This window comes from Cricetulus griseus, chromosome 2 (assembly GCF_003668045.3).
Source record: "Cricetulus griseus strain 17A/GY chromosome 2, alternate assembly CriGri-PICRH-1.0, whole genome shotgun sequence".
Classification (NCBI taxonomy): Eukaryota; Metazoa; Chordata; class Mammalia; order Rodentia; family Cricetidae; genus Cricetulus; species Cricetulus griseus.
The window spans coordinates 394,275,760-394,294,393 of NC_048595.1; the positions used below are offsets into that span (position 1 = coordinate 394,275,760).

An 18,634-nucleotide genomic window follows, 5' to 3' on the forward strand; every position below is an offset into this window, starting at 1 on the left:
AGCAAAGGGGTCAAGACCAGGCTGGTGAAACCCACAGAAACAGCTGACCTGAACAAGGGGGAGCTCATGGACCCCAGACTGATAGCTGGGAAACCAGCATAGGACTGATCCAGACCCCTTGAATGTGGGTGTCAGTGAGGAGGCCTCAGCAGTCTATGGGGTAGTAGATCAGTATTTATCCCTAGTATACAAATGAGCTTTGGGAGCCCATTTCACATAGAGAGATACTCTCTCAGCCTAGACACACAGGGAAGGGCCTAGGCCCTGCTCCAAATGATATGAGAGACTTTGAAGATCCCCATGGAAGGCCTCACCATCCCTGGGGAGCAGAAAGGGGATGGGATAGGAGGTTGGTGGGGGGCAGGGGAGGAGGGGAGGGAAAGGAAACTGGGATTGACATGTAAAACAAGCTTGTTTCTAATTTAAATTTTAAAAAAATCTGGGAAAAGAAAGATCCTGTTCTAGGGGCAGAAGGTCACCCCAGACCTGGGAAACAGCATTTTTTGGGTCAAGAAACCCCCCTGAATCTGGGTCCTTCTTGAAGCCTCAAAAGCTGGGGTTTTCACTAGCTGGGGCCCTCCTTGCAGCCAGCTACCTGCAGCTCCCCTTCTAGGTTGGTTCTTTCTGAAGTTCTCTGGCCCATAGATCTGAACTCAGGACACAGATGGACATGCAGAAGTGAAGAGAGACAGCTGAGCGGTGGTGGCACACACCTTTAATCCCAGTATTTGGGAGGCAGAGGAAGGCAGATCTCTGTGAGTTCGAGGCCAGCCTGGTCTTCAGAGGAGAGTTCCAGAACAGCCAAAACTACACAGAAAAACCCTGTCTCTAGCAAACAAACAAAAACACAAGTAGAGAGACAGAAAGCTAGGTTCCCCTCCCCTGAGTCAGGCACAGCCTTCGGCTGTCATTACCAAGTTTTGAACTCTATCCGGAATAGGGGAGGACAGGGTGATGAGGTAAGCTCTGAGCAGAAGAATCTAAGAAAATTCACAAGCTAAATTTAGGTCTCCAAGGTTTTAGTGAACCTGCATAGCTGAATACGAACGAAGGCTCAAGGCTGGGGAAGGTTGCCCCCTAGAGCCAGGATGGAATAATTCCATATGGACAGCTAAGCTTTCTTTCCCTTAATTCTTGTGGAGTTCCTCCTACCTGGGAAACAGGAGGACTAATCTTTATGGCTGGCTCTAGACCAGTGGTTCTCAAACTTCCTAATGATATGACCCTCTAATAAAGTTCTTCATGTTGTGATGACCCCCAACCATAAAACTATTTCTGTTGCTACTTCATAACTGTAATTTTGCTACTGTTATGAATCATAATGTAAATACCTGTGTTTTCTGATGATATTAAGTGAACCCCGTGCAAAGGTCATTGGAACCCCCAAAAGGGTCGTGACCCACAGGTTGAGAACCACTGCTCTAGACTCTGGGATGTATGTTTTTTTTACTTGTAAAGCAGGAAAAGTCAGCTATCAAAATGGCTTAGAGATTAAAGATACTTGCTGCCATGCCTGATGACCGAAGTTCAACCCCTGGAACCCACATGGTGAAGAGAGAACTAAGTCTGTTCTCACTATCACACACACACACATACACACATACCATTAGACTATATAGAAAGAACTTAATAGAGTGGCAAGTGTTATGGGGGTGTTCTGTTTTAGAGTGGGGGTTCGAAACAGCCTCTCTGAAGAAGGAACACTTGAGCTGAGATGTGAGTGTGTTAATCCCAAAGATGGACAGAGAAAGACTACCAACTCATGATGGCCAATTAATTAAAGCAAGACTTTTTTATTCATGTACAAGGGCTACCTCTCCCTAAGGAAGGGTTGAAGAGGTCCGCATTGGATGTATGGAAGACAAGGCTCAGGTGTAGGGGATTTGGAAGGCAAAATAGGTGGAGTTACAGGAGCCAAACATAAGCATAACAAAACAAGTTAGTCATAATGACCTCCTGGAACAAAGACATGGTTGCAAGATGAGCAAAACTAGGTAGTCATAACAACAGGTAGTCATAGGTGGACAAAACAACCTTTTGAAACAAAGGCAGAGTTGTAAGATGGTTATAAACAACTTTTTGAAGCAAAGACATGGTTGCCATTCCTGGAAAGGGTAGTACAGAACCATTTGTAGTTAAGGTTACACGTGGGGCATAGCCCAATCCTTGAGAAACAGATTTAATCATAAACAGGAATGAACATCGTTTTCCTGTGCCATAAGATAGCTTTTAAGCCTAAAATGGAGGCAGGCTGGTTTTTCGGCATGGTGAAAGACCAATCTTAGAAACATTCAAAGAGCTTTCTGGACACACAGAGCAAAGCTTCATGGCTAGGAACAACCATGATAAGAAACCTCAGTGAGCAAGTGAGGCTGGTAGCAGCTGACAAGGTGTTAATCAGTTTGTTTGTGAGCTAAGGGAAGCTATGCAAGGGTTGGAGCTGGAGTACTGTGTTGTGGTGCTGGGTAGAAACAGGATTTAAAGGAAAATGAGCAAGTTGGATGAGCCAAGAGGCTGTGGTAGGTGTCATGATGGTGGCGCTAGGATACAGACCGAGGACAGGGTAGATTCAACTATATTGCTAAGGTGTTGTATGTGGAGGGGGACGGAAAGGGGAGGGAGGCTCATGAGTAACACCTAAATTTAGGTGTAGAGCCTCAGCAAACAAGGATGTGCCCCCAGGGAACATCAGAGGCTCCTCTGTGAGAATTAAGTGGTGATGAGGAGGAGGCCCTCAGAAGACCGTTAACTCAGTTGTCTGGAAGATAGCTCAGTGGGTGTAGCCCTAGCACTGTGCAGGAAGAAAAATGTCCGGTATGTGCCTGGGGGCTGGGTAAGGAAGGAATTTCTTAGGAGGCAGGATGTCTGCAAAAGGGAGTTACTGACATTGGTGGGAAAGTTCAAAGGTGACTTTAGAGATTTTTGGGGGGAGGTGTCAAGACAAGTGTTCTTTGGATGTCTGAAGTGGAATGATGATAAAGCAACCACCAAATCTCAGCCATGTAACCCAATAAAGATGCACCACACTGGCACTGTAGGTATATATAAATATAAATATGCCTTTACCTGAGCCAGCTACAATGATTACTTTTTAAATTAAATTAAATACATATTTTATTTTATTTTATTTTATTAGACAGTGTCTCTATGTATCCTTGGCTATCTTAGAACCTGTTATGTAGGCCAGGCTGACCTGGAATCCAGAGAGACCTGCCTGTGTCTGCCTCCTGAGTTCTGGGATTAAAAAGTAGGTGATGTGCCCTGCAGAGGCTTACAGGTATTGGTGGTCTCTGCTTTAGACAAGGAGAGTGACTGTCTTATAGGGAACCAGGTTTATCTGTCCTGATTGGGATGGACATCTGCTCTCTGAATGACACAGAAAGGAAGCTGGAGTGTGTGTGTGTGTGTGTGTGTGTGTGTGTGTGTGTGTGTGTCTCACCCGTGCGCTTTGAGGCTCTGCAGGCCTTCCTTCTTTCCTAGTAAAGTTTCTCCAGAGCAGATCTATACTATTACTGTACTATACTATACTATACTATACTATACTATACTATACTTTAGGGTTATTGTTGCTAGGGTGAAACACCATGACTAAAAGTAAGAGTAAGACAGGGAGAAAAGGTTTATTTGGCTTACAATTACACATCACTGTTCATCTCTGAGGAAAAATCAGGACAGGAATTAAAAACAGTACAAGAACCTGGAGGCAGGAGATGATACGGAGGCCATGGAGGAGTCCTGCTTACTGGCTTGCTCATCATGGCTTGCTCAGCCTGCTTCCTTATAGAATCAGGACTGCCAGTCCAGGGATGGTATCATCCACAGCAGGCTGGGTCCCCTCCACCATCAATCACTAATTAAGAAATTGCCCTACAGTCAGATCTTATGGAGACATTTTCTCAACTGTGTTCTCCTCCTTTCAGACAGCTCTAGCTTTTGTCAATATAGAACTAGCCAGCACACCACTAGAAATAGCTGTGCAAGTGTTTCTCCTCTGCAAGGTTTTTGTAATCTAGACGTGACAGTCTCACTTATCTCCTCAAGCCACAGCTCATGTCATGTGACCCTTTTTTAATAGTGACAGCTGTCTCTGCCACAGCATTAGTGACTTCCTGCATTAGTGTGTTGAGCTTCTGAACATGATTGTTTACGACGGGCCTAGAAGGCCCTCTAGAAACATGAGCAACAGGAGTCCTGAGCATTTCAAGCTGCTCTGTCTAAAGATGTGATCCCTTAGCCACATGCAGCTATTTTAATTAAAATTAGACGTAAGTAAAACTCAGTTCAGTGGCAGAACTAGCTGTGTATCACCCACTCAAAGACAACATGTGACTAGGGGCCCCACTGCCCAGCATAGACTTATTTTCTTTGTGGAAGAAAGTTATTTTGGGTAGCTTTGAGTTATTAGGGGACCTGGTTTATAAACTGTGAAGCTAGACCTGTAACTCTCCCAGAGTATCCAGCCTTTTAATAGCTCCTTATTTCCCCACATTTTCATATATACATGTTTCAGTCTAGTCTTCTTCCCTTTGTATAGCCTGGGCCCAGGCCACTGTTACATAATCATCTCTCGTTATTTTCTTACACAATCCCATTCTCTATACAAGCTACTTACTACCCTCCAATTTTCACAGTACACTTGCCCTCCTCCTTTCTGTCCACTGTGAGAATGAATTAACACCTGATCATTTAGTTTAAAATGACTTAACTATCTCAAGAATCGGTTCTTTTTTTCCCTTCTTCTCTGACCAAACCAGCTCTTGCCTGGGCAGCTTTTGGTTGCTACTAATTCCACTTTCTGACTTTTACTGAGAACCCATGGTGTGCCAGGAAGTTGGCCAAGCATGAACAGCTCCTGGGAACTCTTTGAAGTGGGCATGGCGGCTGTCTGTCTCCATTTGACAGCCACAGTGATCATTGTACAGAAGTGGGAAGGACATGTCCCACTGATGTTTCTGCTTCTAGGCTTTCTCGGGCAGTCCCTCTTCACAGTACTACCAGGCCATATTTCTAGAACACAGTTACTCCAGGCCATGGGAAGGGAGGTAGGAAGATACTGAAAAGCCCTACATATTCAGTCTCAAGTTCAAAGTCCACCACTCCCCCCTCAAATCCAACAGTCCAACTATAAAAACAACAACAACAAAAAAACTGCTACCATTTTCAGAACATTCCATTGTGCATGCTTCCCCAGAGGCTGTCTCCATGCATATTGCTTGTAATCCCTAGGATATTGTCTATCCCAGCCAGTCCTGCGGCTATCTATGGCAGTGTTCTGGACCTCTAGGCTCTCTATTCCTCTGAGGGGCTCCATCCCAGCCAGCCCTGTGGCTATCTATGGCAGTGTTCTGGACCTCTAGGCTCTCTCTGTTCCTCTGAGGGGCTAGTACTTCATCTCCACCCACTACCCACAAGAGGGTTGAAATGAACTCATGTGTCAAAATCATTCCTTTTTAAAAATACACTCCGAGCTGAGCCAGGTATGGTGGATCACACTGTAATGCTAGCACTCTGGAGGACAGGCTGGAGGTTTTGACTGAAGCCAGCCTAGGCTACAAAGCAATGTCAAACCCAGCCTCGGCTATATAGTGAGACCTTGTCTCAAAATTCAAAAGGCACCTAAACCAATCAATCAAAACAAGCAAAAACACTTCAACATTCAAATTTGAGCAAGCAAGAATGACACTGGCATTAGTCTGGATATTTTTAAAGATGTCCCCCCTCCCCAGATTATTTTGAAGTTTACACCACTCACTTGACAATTGAGTGTTCCTGCTTGGGCTGCTCGTGTGTAATACATTGCTCTTTAATGCTCACCTCATTCAGATGTTTATTAAGGGGGGTTGGGATGTCTGACACTCCACTTGGTGTTGGTGCCAGTGGAACTGGCACTACTGCTGCTCATGGAGTTGATATTCTAGAAGGGTGAATCAGGCAGAACAACAGCCCTCAAGACGTCGTCCATGTCTGAGTCCCTCCTTGAGTGCCTTCCTGGAGTTTTGCTGAAGCGAGGAAGTTAAGGATCTTGAGATGGAGAGAGTAGTTTAGATTACTATGGTCCTTATGAGAGAAAGGAGGAGGAGATGGTCAGGAGTCTTGGCCTATGTGCACCGCCCCGAAGCTGGCTGGAGTAGCAGGCAAACATCTGCTCCCTGCCGCCTCCCTGGGGAGGCTGTCCTGGAGTCCCCTTGATTTTTGTCCAGTGACACTTCTATTTGGACCCTTGACCTCTGGCTTGTAATATATTTGTGCTGATTTAGACCACTAAATTTGTGGTAATTGTTGCAGTAGTGAAAGGGAATGAGTGCACGGAATTCTTCAGTTACTAACTTTGTAGGGTGTGGGGGTATGGTTGACCCTGCCAGAGGATTCTGGGTCCTGGGGTGCAGAACCCGGCTTCTGCTTTGCTTTTCCCTGCTAGTGGTACACACTTAGGAAGCTGGGCTAGTGGGAACAGTGGCATTCTGCCATAGATGCACTGTAGAGGCTGGGACGAGCTTGCAAGGGGTTAGGGGGTGGAAGGTTGTGAAGATCAAAGGGTAGGTGACAAGTGTATGGCACAACTCTTGGGGGAGGGAACTCACTGGTTAGGAATATGGGCAGAAAGAATTTTTGTTTGTTTCGTTTTTTTGAGACAGGGTTTCTCTATGTAGCCCTTGCTGCCCTAGAACTCATTCTATAGACCAGGCTGGCCTCCAACTCAGAGATCAGCCTGCCTCTCTCTCTTAAGTGCTGGGTTCAAAGGCATGTGCCACCACCACATTGTATTATTTTAGGTTTTCAGTTTTTTATTTTACTTGTTAATTTGGGGGGAGTCAGGGAATCAAACCAGCTGTCCAGGTGTTGCTTTGTTTCCCCCCAAACAGGTCTCCCTATACCATCACCTTGCCTTGGCCACTTCTCAAGTGCCAGGATTATGTGTGTGGGCCATCATACCTAGCCTATGTTTTTTCCTTGTTTGTTTTGGTTTTGTGATGGGGTTTCATGGTCTGGCTCTGGCTGCCCTCAAACTCACAGAGCTCTGCCAGCCTCTGCCTCTATCTTTGCTTTTGTCGGTTTAAAGGTAGGTGCCACTATACCTGGCTAGTTTCTATAGTTGTAATTAGAAATTTTAATCTTAAATTTGAAATGCTGATGAGTTTCCCATTCAAAATTTAATCCCAGAACTCTGGAGGTAGAGGCAGGAGGGGTCTCTATGAGTTCCAAGCCAACCTGGTGAATTCCAAGACAGCCAAGGCTACATAGAGAGACCCTATCTCAAAAAAATTCAAACATTTTAAGATTTAAAAAGAGAAACCCTGTCTCGAAAAAAAAAAAAAGTAACCATTGCAGCTGGCTCAGGGAAAGACTTATTTCCAAGGCAGCCAAGGACCCACTAGGTAGATGGGTTCTGGGGATGAACCCGGGACTCTGCCCTTCCACCAGGGGTCGTCTGCCTTTGCAAAGCCGCGGTGGCAGGGTCAAGCTGGTGTCGCGAGCGGCCTCCGGCCGGGGAGGGCGCTGTGCCGATGGCACCGGGGGCGGGCTGGGGGCGGAGCGCTGGGCGCCGGCGGCTCAGGCTCGGGCTCGGGCTGGGGCTGGGGCTAGGGCTCCAGCTCGGGCCCTGCACCTGTGACTCGGCGGCAGCAACGCTGGTCCTCCGCTGCCCCGCGCGTTGCCCCCATGGCCCCGTCCCGGCGGCAGCTCGGCCTCCGCGCCGCTTACTCTGGCATCAGCTCTGTGGCTGGCTTCTCCATCTTCTTCGTCTGGACCGTGGTCTACCGACAGCCGGGGACTGCGGCAATGGGGGGTCTCGCAGGTATCCCGAGGGGCGCGGGGAGGGCGGGAGTGGGGTGGGGAGGAGCTGTCAGCTGCTGCGCCCGGCGCCTGGGGCGGCGCTGTCCCCGGGGCGGGAGTGTTGTTTACCCCGGAGAGGCCAGTGGCAGCGCAGGCCCGGGTTCCTGGGCATTTCCCGGGCCTCTGGGACCTGATGCCTTCTGAACGTGGCGCGACCTAGGGTGCCGACTGCCGGACTCTGTGGTTTGCACAGATGTCGCGTCCCCGCACCCTGTGGATCAACCCTCCGCCCAGGAGCCACTGCAGCGTCCTCTGCGCGCCCCCTCCCCAGCCACCCTCGCTCCTGCAACATGCACCCTGCTTCTGCCGGATTCCCGCGCCTCTTATAATAAGTGGGGGTTCGCGGGGAAGCCCATCAGCCAGCCCCAGGGGTCCTCAGCGGAGACCAGGACTGTGCTGTGGGACCTAGTGTTAATAGACATTTCCTTTGCATCCGCGTCCATCTGCTGTGGTTCCTCAGTGGGAATTTGCTAATCCTCCAAGGGTAGGGGACAGGAGGCATCAGTGGTGAAGGCCCAGTGCTCAGCAGTGCTCTGTACCTGATGTGCAGTTTGGGTCAAGCCGTTTAATCTCTGTGCCATAGAGCTGGCGTGAAGGCCAAATAATATTATTTGTACTTATTAGCATAATTCGATACTTTCATGCTCCGCTCAGCAATCTACTCCCCTTATCTCACCTAACCCTTATATTACTCCTCGGAAGTAGGAATCATTCTGCCCATTTTATGGTTAGAAAAATAGAGGCTTAGGGTAAAGAATTTGTCCAGGATCACAACAGTCACACAATGGGCTCTAAGATGGCCCAGACTTGAAAGCCTGGCTGAACTGAGTTCTATCCTTAAAAGCCAGCAGGAGAGGTTGGGTTCAAGAGAGTTGTAAAATTCAGATTAGCTTACTACAGGCATTAAAATTCCTACTAAGAAAATTTACCCAATTGTACAATAGCAACATGAAACAATATGTTTGGGGACAAGTATGGGTAAGGACAACATTTTAATATACAATGATTTTATTCCATAACTAAAATCATTGGACAAAAGATCCATAAACGGAATAACTAAAACTAACTAATTCACCCGGGCACAGCGGCAGTACTTCCCTTTAATCCCAGCACTTGGGAAGCCGAGGCAAGCAGATCTCTGAACTTGAAGCCAGCCTGGTCTACATAGTGAGTTTCAGGATAGCCTGGTCTACCGAGCAAGTTCCAGGACAGCCAGTGACACATAGAAACCCTGTGTTAGAAAAACAAAGCAAAACCAAAAACCAAAAACCAACCAACCAAACTAACAACAACAAAAACCAAAACAAAGCAAAATAGACCTCTCATTGCCACTGAATGCACTGAGTGCCATCCTGCAGTGGAGAAGGAACCAAAGATGTTTGTCTTATCAGAGGGTACGCAAAGCTCCTAAACCAAAGCCATGCCAAGCAAGGCACCAGGGTCACCAAGCAGGTTCAGTGTCGTGAACTCAGGCCTGCCACCTGTGGACTCCTGACCTTCTTGGGACAGCCAGCACTGGCAACTGGTTTAGGCACAGAGCCTTTCCCCTGGACTACCCTCCTCCACACTTCCTATTGGCCCTGTTGCTTCTGGGTTTGGAAGGCACTGCCAGGGCCCAGGCTGGATGCTGAGACTTGAGAGACATTCTTTGGTTGCAGGGAAGAGGGAGGGCATTCCTGGGATCCTATGGCTAAGAGTCTGCCCTATGGAAGTAGGGGTGATCTCTACTTAGCTGTGTGAGGCATGGAAATGCCTGCTGGGCTTCAGCTCCCTTTTCTGGAAGGAGTAGGAGGAGATCCCACTTCTCTAGGTCTGCAAGACTGTGTACTGCTGTTCACTCATCCAGGCTTTATGTCTGGCTGTGGATTAAAGAGCAGGGGATGGGACTGGAGATATGGCTTAGCGGTTAAGAGAGCTGACTGCTCTTCCAGAGGACCCAAGTTCAATTTCCATCACCCACACAGCAGCTAACAACTGTCTGTAACTACAAGATCTGATATCACCATACAGACATACAAAAAACACCAATGCAAAAAAGAAAAAAAGAAAAGAAAAGAGCAGGGGAAGGTTCCAGCTCCCACTCCAGGCAGCCACTAGGGCCTCCCTCCCACCTTTTCTATCCTTGACGGCCTTGCTTGGCCTGAGGCAGGCTGGCTGTGGAGCTGCCTTGAGAGACAGGCACTTGGCAGCAATTAGCTGGAGCAGGGACTCATCTCCCAGCTAGTCTGGTCACTGGCAACTGTGGTCATGGAAGAGCCAAAACTGCTTAGTGGTAGTGACTGATGAGCGAAGAGTTGTGAGGCCAAGGTCACACTCTTTCCCTGCCCGGCATGGGTTGCAACAAGGGGTCCATGACCTGACGCCCTTCTTCCTCTTTGGGGGTGAAATGTCAGCAGGCTTCTGACTTGTAAGCACTTCACTACTGACTCGGCATTTTGCTGCCCAGAAATTGCTGAGTCACAGAGGTCCATCCCAGTGGGTTTGTACATGTTGGTCAATTGTGGCTATTGGGGATGCTGGCTTCTGGAACAGAGTATGCATGAACGTTTAGGGTGTGGACACCCTCTTATCCCAGCAGGAATCTGGGAGGAAGTGACTTTGCAAAAAGGCAGTGACCTAAAAAAGTATGGGTTCACCAGAGAGGCCTCATTGGACTCCCCACTCTGGCTCTGCACTGGGAATCCTAGCTAACATGCCTGCTCTGTGTTTAGAAAACCATGGAAAGTAGAGCACTTGCGCCCCCACATCCAAACAGCTCCATACTTTTCACAACTGAGCTTTGATAGAGAGGAACTCTGGCACCCTGAGTCTCCTGTGTCCTCTGAGCTGGGCAACAGGGCTGGTGTGTGTCCTCAGAGTCACATACCAAGTGTCTGTATTTACCCCATCGGTGCCCTTGGGTGCCTCCAAGCCCCTCGTCCAGCCTAGCATCTGGACATGGGTTCCCTAACCAGGCCTATGAACCTAGAGACTAGTCAGGCCTAGCCTTGAAGTGGCAGAGTGGATCAAGGATGAGGTCTAGCTTGGTCCGGTAGCTGGGTGGGGCTGAGGACTTGTCCATACTGCCCCAAGTTTTATATACCAGGCGTCTCAGAGCCATTGCATATCCTGGGAAAGGGTACAATTGCTCCCCTGAGTATAGGAAAGGACTAGAGAGGGACGCTTCCTTCATTACCACTTGTGGAAGGAGCATCTCTCCAAGGAGGCCAGGGTGGAAAGTGGCCTCCAGCCTGAGTGTGTTTCCCTAGCTAGCCTGAGTACTGGTGCTGGGTTCAGGGAAGTGTTTAGCTACAACCGGGAGTACCTCAAGCCACCCTCTGCCTTCCCTTCTTGTTCCCAGCATTTCTGGGCATATGTGGGAGTGAGAGTTTGGGGGAACCCCTGGGTCATGCTGGTGGTCTGAGGTGATACTTCCTAGTTCAGCGTTTTCTAACCTAGACACTGCTGAGTCATAGGAACTGCTTGCTCAGACCTTCTTTTTTCCACTTTAAGCTGGCTTCCAGATCTTCAAGTGGGAAAAGATCTCAGAGCTCAGTTATTGTACCCCGTTTCGTGAGAAAAGGAGGGAGGACAAGTCACTGGGAGAGCCTGGTCTGTCCCCAAAATGTTTGGTGACAAAGGCTTCATCTCTTGGGGCCATTTAAAAAACCGAAAGCAAGTCTTAAGGGTGGAGCTCACTGTGATAAATTGAACACTGTGCACAGGGCCCTGGGTTTAATCCTCAGTGCCTCTCACTAGAGAAGCCAAGGTGAGGAGAACTTCAGGAGGAACGGGGAGACACTCGTGGAGGTTGCTGGGATAAAATCCGGACCACAGAGGGTAGAGCAGAGATTAGTATTCTGGCTACCTCTGGCCGGCTGCAGCTTCCTGCCAAGACAAAGATGGGAGCATGTTTGTTTCCATCTACCCAGAGCCCAGGGGTAATGGGAACCCATTCCAAGAAGGAAGATTGAAAGGCCGGCTAGGGCTGAACTGGAAGAATGGGGGTGGGGGTGGGTGGGTGTCAGACTGGCAGGTGGGGAAAGCAGAGTGAGGTAGGCAGGTAGGTAGGTGGGTTGGTGGGCTCATGCCCACACAGGGAGGAGCCCAGGATACCCTGATTATCCAGATTGGCAGGACCTCAGGGCTCACCCATTTTTATGTTTGGCAGCACAACAGTGCCTGGCCCTAAGTTTCCTGGTTTGCATTATTCCTGTTTTGGTTTTGCCCTGATTGTGACAATTAAGCTGGTCACCATAGCCCCATGATAACTAGAGTCCTATGCTTGCTACCCCCACCCAATGTCTCATAACTTAAAAAGTATAAAACACTTTAGGCATGTCAAGAGGAGAAGCAAGTTAACAGATACTTGTGCTAAGAAATTACCCAGCCTAAGAAATAAAATGCTCTGGGTGGTGGTGGTGGTAGTGCACACCTTTAACTCCAGCACTCGGGAGGCAGAGGCTGGTGGATCTCTGTGAGTTCGATGCCAGCCTGTTCTATAGAGCAAGTTCTAGGACAGGCTCTAAAGCTGCAGAGAAACCTTGTCTCAAAACAAACAAACAAACAAAAAAATGTTTAATGGTTGTCAAAGGGTCCCTTTGCTTCCCTCTGTCCCTGCGACCTCCTTCCCAGCCAGATGTCTGTCCCTCCGAGAGGTCCCAGACTTGCACTATATGCAGCTGATGATTTGAAGGGACTCCCACCTCCTGGATGCTGGCAGCCTGAGCAGCCTGCCTGCGACCCATGGCTGTCCTGAGAGTTTACAGCTGGCCAGCTCTCTTCTCTCATTCTTCCCTTGCCTGGCTTCACAGCCCTGATCTAGGTCCTAGCCAACGGAATTGGTATTTGTCTCATTCTTTAATCCGTACCAGCAGGCACTGCCTGGCACTGGGGGTTGAATTGTGTTCTATTGTACTGACTGAGAGCATCCCAGGAGAAGTGTCCACCAGGTCCAGAGGGCAGACCCAGAAGGGCCTGGGATGGTAGCCTGCCCTTTGCCTTACACTGGAGGGATGGCACGAGGCCTAGCCCAAAGCAAGTAGCCACGTGGGTGCTGGGTGGCCTGCCTTGGGGGCCTCATGACAAAGCTTCCTTTTTATGCAAGACCAGTGTAGAGTTGAGAAGAGCCCTGCTGCCCAAGAATTCAGCTGCAGGCTCCGGGATCCAGAGCAACAGGCAGAGGAGAGTGTTGGAGGGGGCATGCTCCTCTACGTCTGTGGCTTTGGATAGGCATCAGGAAGTCTCATTCAGAGTGAAATACCAAATAAATTCTGTTTAGGTAGATTCTATCTATGGACACGTGCCATATTAGAAACTAAAACTGAGAAACTTTTAAGATTTTATTTATATACATCTAACCTTCTATATACTCCTTTATTTAGGTTTTTAGAGACCCCCTGTGTAGCCCTAGTTTCTCTTTGTAGCCCTGGCTGTCCTGAAACTGATTCTGTAGATAAGACTGGCCTCAAACTCAGATCTGCCTGCCTCTGCCTCCCAAGTGCTGGGGGGATATGCACTACTACTGCCCAGCTAACAGTGTCTTCAAGCTGGCTGTAGTGGTACATGTCAGTAATCCCAGCATTTGGGAGGTTAAGGCAGAAGGATCACAAATTCAATGCTAGCTTGGGTTATGTAGAACTTTGTCTTAGCCTTTTGGTGGCTTATGCCTTTAATACCAGCACTCAGGAGACAGAGGCAGGTGGATCTCAGAGTTTGAGGCCAGCCTAGTCTGCAGAGCAAGTTCCAGGACATCCAAGGCTATCCAAAAAAAAACCTATCTCAAAAAAAAAAACAAAAACAAAAACAAAGAAAAGACAAGAAGAAGAAGAAGAAGAAGAAGAAGAAGAAGAAGAAGAAGAAGAAGAAGAAGAAGAAGAAGAAGAAGAAGAAGAAGAAGACCTTTTCTCTCTCAAAAGTAGAAGAGGAGAAAATAAAGAAAAAGTTGGTGAAAGTAAAAACTACAAAGAATGTCATGGTTTTGTTTTCCACAAATCTCTTTAATGTCTGGCTATTCTTTGAAATTTTTAAATGCTTTTTAGTTTGTTGTCTTTTTGAGGGTCTTTGGGGGGCCCACCACGCAGCTGCCAAGTTAATCACACACACAGTCTTATTATTACTTATGAGTGCCTTAGCTTGACTTGTTTCTAGCCAGCTTTTCTTATCTTTAATTAACTCTTCTACCTTTTCCCTCTGGGCTTTTATCTTTCTTACTTCTGCATATCTTACCTTCCTTCTTACTTTGTGGGTGGCTGGGTAGCTGGCCCTTGAAGTCCTCCTCCCCTTGTTCTCTTGCACCCCCCCCCTCCTCAATTCTCCTTTTATTTATCTCTGCCTGCCAGCCCCATCCATCCTTTCTCCTGCCTTGCTATTGGCTGTTCAGCTCTTTAGTAGATCAGGTGTTTTAAAACAGGCACAGTAACACAACTTTACAGAGTTAAACAAGCGCAGCATAAACAAAAGTCACACACCTTAAAATAATATTCTACCACACTTGGCTTTCTGGAAGGCAGCTAAAGTCCCATGCTTCCATATTCAAGTGGTAACATCACATCCCATTGATGTCACATCATATCATAAGGGCCAGTCTTCTCAGTGCCACTGTGTGAGTAGATATGACCTAGTGGACTTAAGGGCCCTAGTATCAGGGCCACTGGTCTAGAGGCCAAGCAGGAGGGGGCTGCAACATGACAGGCAATTGTCTGGGTCCTGCTGACTGAGTCTGTCCCTGCAGGTGTCCTGGCATTGTGGGTCTTGGTGACTCATGTGATGTACATGCAGGATTACTGGAGGACCTGGCTCAAAGGGCTGCGAGGCTTCTTCTTCGTGGGTGTTCTCTTCTCAGCCGTCTCCATCTCTGCCTTCTGCACCTTCCTGGCATTGGCCATCACCCAGCACCAGAGTGAGGACCATTCAGGGAAAGGAGGCAGGGAGAGGGCTTGAGGGTAGGGAGGAACCTGGGAATATGCCCTGGGACTGTTGTCCAGGTTCTAGAAGTGTTATTCTAGGGACTGAATGGACCACTTGACTTCCCCTGCTGGGGTTCCTTACTGTTAAAGTGGGGAGGATGAAAGACCCCACCTCCTCAGGGCAGGAGGACTCCAGACTGGTGTGAAGTACCAGGGACAAGTTTGACTCCCACCCCAGAGTTGCTGGAGTCCTTTATTCTCTGCCTAGCTCCAGGAAGGCAGCACCCCCTGGTGGCTCTAGTAAGAAGTAGCCAGAGGCCCTTCCCTATCTGATGCAGGTTGGAAGCGGCCTGTGTGTGCCACAAAAGGATGACCTGATGGCCAACTGTGACCTCCTCTCACACCCCAGCTTTATGACTAACATGCAGGGGTGCTCTAAACCTGCACTACACACACCAGTCTTTCGGGAGCATTAGTTCAGAGGCCCGCAGGCTGTAGAGTGGGCAGAAAGGGGGACCTGGACTTGTGGCTGGCTGTGGTGCTATGGGTCATCTCTAAAGTTGTCATCTGGTGTCTCTTCCCTGCAGGTCTCAAAGACCCGACCAGCTACTACCTCTCCTGCGTCTGGAGCTTCATCTCTCTCAAGTGGGCCTTCCTACTCAGCCTCTACGCCCACCGCTACCGGGCTGACTTTGCTGACATCAGCATCCTCAGTGATTTCTGACCCAGGGAATGAGATCACTCCAGCCTGGGGGTCCCTCAGGACCTGTACTCAGCTTCTGAGTCAGCAAGTGAGCCTGCCCCAAACCCTGGGGACTCCAGAACCGTGGCAGAGCATAGGCAGCCGGGTCAGTTTAGTACCCCAGAAAGCCATCTGGTCCCCTTTCTGGGGGAAGACAGAACTGTTGAAGGGGCACTGCCAGCCTGCCCATTAGCCTGGCTAGAGGGCAGCTTAGCTCTTTCCAAATGGATCTATTTTCTTAGCACTCTGAGGAACCTTGTAAGTAGGACCACGATAATGAACTCAAGGTGTCAAGGGTTAGGATTGTGAGGTCTGAACGTAATGGCAGGGTGGGGGACAGGCTTCCTTGCTGCCCCAGACTTCATTGAAGCATGTGTGTGGGAGGCATCTGGAAAGTTTCATCAAGTAAGGAATCTCCACTCAGAGATCTCCAAATCCCACCCCAGCACCTCTGCTCTGTTGTCCTCAAGGGTCAGGTAGTTGACTTCATCAGTTCCTAGGGAAGTGACAATTGGCTCTTTCCTCAAGCTGCAAAACTGAACAGAATCCAGTGTCTCTCCTCCTGTCTTCCCATCCAGAGTTTGTTTCCCATGAGGGTGCTAGAGCCAGCCAACCATTCCTGTGTCACATATGCTCACATGACCACATATTACCAGAGCTGGACTCCTTGGATGAGGCTAGACCTGAGGACCACTGGAAACATACCCCTGCACCTACAAGGGTTTTGGGATAGGGGGCAAGCTGGTGGGGGCTAGAGAGCTCTACAGCTGTAGTCTTGAGTCTCCAGCCTTTCACTTCACCTGTCCCTCACTGCACAAGACCACACCCCAGCCATGAGGACCTTCTCCCTGCACCAGACCCCAACATTGACGTTCATCTTTATCTCCTGGATGGACATGGGCCCAAGGCCTTACCTAAGTAGAGAGGGAGGGCAGGGGCTGCTATATACATCCTTTTATGTTAGGTTGCCGTTTTGCACATCTACTTTTCCACCCAGGTCCTGCCCCTCGCTCTCTGCCTTACCTGTGTCACTGTCACTTTAGCAGAAATACAGCGGCCATTTTTATCAGCCTCAGGGTGTTTCTTGGCGAGGGAGGGGACTTGAGAGGGGACTATAAGAGTGGACAAGGAGGGGGGCTCTACCTATCTGAATATTTCTCTAAGGTTAGCTCTGGGCTAGCGGGCAGCCTGCCCCCTCTTGGCCTGAGGAGACCACTAACTCAGACCTTTGCTCTCCCAGCCCTGCCCTATGAGGCTAAAATCTCCACAGTCCCAGCATCCCCTGCAGATTCCATACCCACCTCCTAGGCTAGGGAAGGGATTTTTTTTTTTCTCCTACCCCAAACAGACTGCTTGGGGCTCCAAGGTATATGGTGACCAGGCTGGGTAGATTTAGAACCAGAAAGACAAAAGCTGACACCCCCTTTGCTTATGCTGGATACTTTTTTCAGGCCTCTTGCCTTGTCCACCCTTTTACTTTATGGTATATGCTTCAAACACCATGGTGCTTTAGAGCAGGTAGGAAGCAGAAACCACGTCCACGTCTAGAGCCTTTTACCAAAAGATACACAAGGCAGCGACTCTACTGACTCCCAGCTAGGACCTAAGCCCAGGTGTGTCTGCTTCATGACCTTTTTGACAAACTGAGTCTGAGAACTGGTCCCCGTATCCCACAGGGCCCAGCCTGTAGGGCTCAGCCCTGGAGCATCTCCTTTTTCGCCTGGGTTGGTAAGCATGTATTTGGGGTGGGTTCTCCCTGCATGCAGTAGCCATGGAAGGGCAAGGGACTAGAGGGTCTGAGTTTGGCCCAAACTTGCCCCCTTTCTTAGCCCATCTCAGGTGCACACCCACCCCACTGATGACATCTAACATCCAGGATGTGTACTCACAAGGACTTTAAAGCAAATAAAACATTTATTGTTCAGGGTTTTTTTTTTCCTTTTTTTTCCTTTTTTACAAAAACATGCATACATACACAAGGTATGGCAGGTCTCGGGGAAGACATGCACACACACACTCTTGCACGCGCACATGCGTACACACACACACACACACACACACACACACACACACACACACACACACACAAATACTCTTTCTTGGCCCCAGGCCTAGACCTCAAAAGCCTTGAAGACTTCTGGGATGGCCTCCCCTCCCCCATATCTGTCTACTCTCCCCTCCTATCCCCCCTCAGTCAAGCTAGTCCTATGTGGGGCAGCAGTCAGAACTGAGGTGGGGGGAACCCCAGAAACAGAAGACAGGCTCATACTGGGAGCAGTGACCAGGCATCCCTGGGATTGTGTTGTGCTTTTAAGGGGAGATGAAGGTTTGGCACCATTGGGTCAGGAAGCACAGGACTCATAGAGAACCTGTCTGCTGCACCAGGGCACTGAGATGGTCCACATAGGGTGGCCTCTGGCAGGACAGTGACCAGATGGGAGGCTTGCTGGTGACAAGTCACAGGGAGAGAGCAGCTCAGAATGGCTCTCAGAGCCCAGTGCTACCAGAAGACAACTGAGGAAGCAGGTGAGAGGAACTCTCCTGTCCTCAGGAATAGGGGACCCCTTGGCTCCTTCTACTCCCCTAGCCCTTCAGAACCTTGGAAGGGCCACCCTGGCTGAGGCCAAGTTCACATTTCTGTATGGAGCCTGGGGCGGTGTGCAAAATCTGGGGTCTTCTGAGTAAAGAATAGTGGTAGTGGTGGGCCCACCTGAACCAGTCCTCCGCTGTGCAGTCCTGAGGGATGGAGGCCACAGGCTAGGGGCCTGGACACCAGAGAGCTGGATCCATTCTGAAAGAGCCTAGCTGGGCCTTAGTGCCCAGCCTGCCTCCTCCCAGGAGCCTTCCTGGTCCCCATCCCAGACCCAGTGGCCTTGTCAAGTTCCCTGGGGTAGCTGTCAGGGTAGGTTGTGCTCTGGACCTGACTGCCTGCCCAGAGGATCTCTGCAGACACAGGAACAGGGCTGACCACAGGTGAAGAGAGCCACGTCTGGAGAGCAGGTGATCTGTTCTGAAGCCCTAGAGATTCATAGGTTCTTCCTCTTCTACCAGCTGCTCTGAGGGCCTGGAGTGGGACAAGGGCAGGATGTTGGAAAGCCAGATGGCTGTGGTCAGGGCCTTAGTGGCATTACCCTCACAGTCCTACTTCAAAGGCCTGACACTATTAATTGTA

At 49.2% G+C, this 18,634-nt stretch overlaps 2 protein-coding genes across 11 annotated transcripts in view; one reads left to right on the forward strand and one right to left on the reverse strand.

Annotated features, from left to right (window-relative positions):
• Positions 1-7,548: 7,548 nt before the first annotated feature.
• On the forward strand, positions 7,549-17,389 carry Slc48a1 (solute carrier family 48 member 1). The gene is made up of 3 exons (XM_027396424.2): positions 7,549-7,795; positions 14,546-14,713; positions 15,308-17,389. The coding sequence occupies exons 1-3, from the start codon at positions 7,660-7,662 to the stop codon at positions 15,442-15,444; spliced, it is 441 nt and encodes a 146-aa protein (XP_027252225.1). The 5' UTR covers positions 7,549-7,659; the 3' UTR covers positions 15,445-17,389.
• Positions 17,390-17,455: 66 nt separating this feature from the next.
• Hdac7 (histone deacetylase 7) overlaps positions 17,456-18,634 on the reverse strand; it is a 34,864-nt gene continuing 33,685 nt past the window's right edge. For 8 of the 10 annotated variants that reach the window (XM_027396417.2, XM_027396423.2, XM_035440850.1 and 5 more), the window contains one exon: positions 17,456-18,526. In XM_027396417.2, coding sequence (XP_027252218.1) covers positions 18,481-18,526 — 46 coding nt within the window. In that variant the 3' untranslated portion in view covers positions 17,456-18,480. The remainder of the gene's footprint in view (positions 18,527-18,634) is intronic. The other 2 variants (XM_035440851.1, XM_027396422.2) reach the window with 1 other exon arrangement.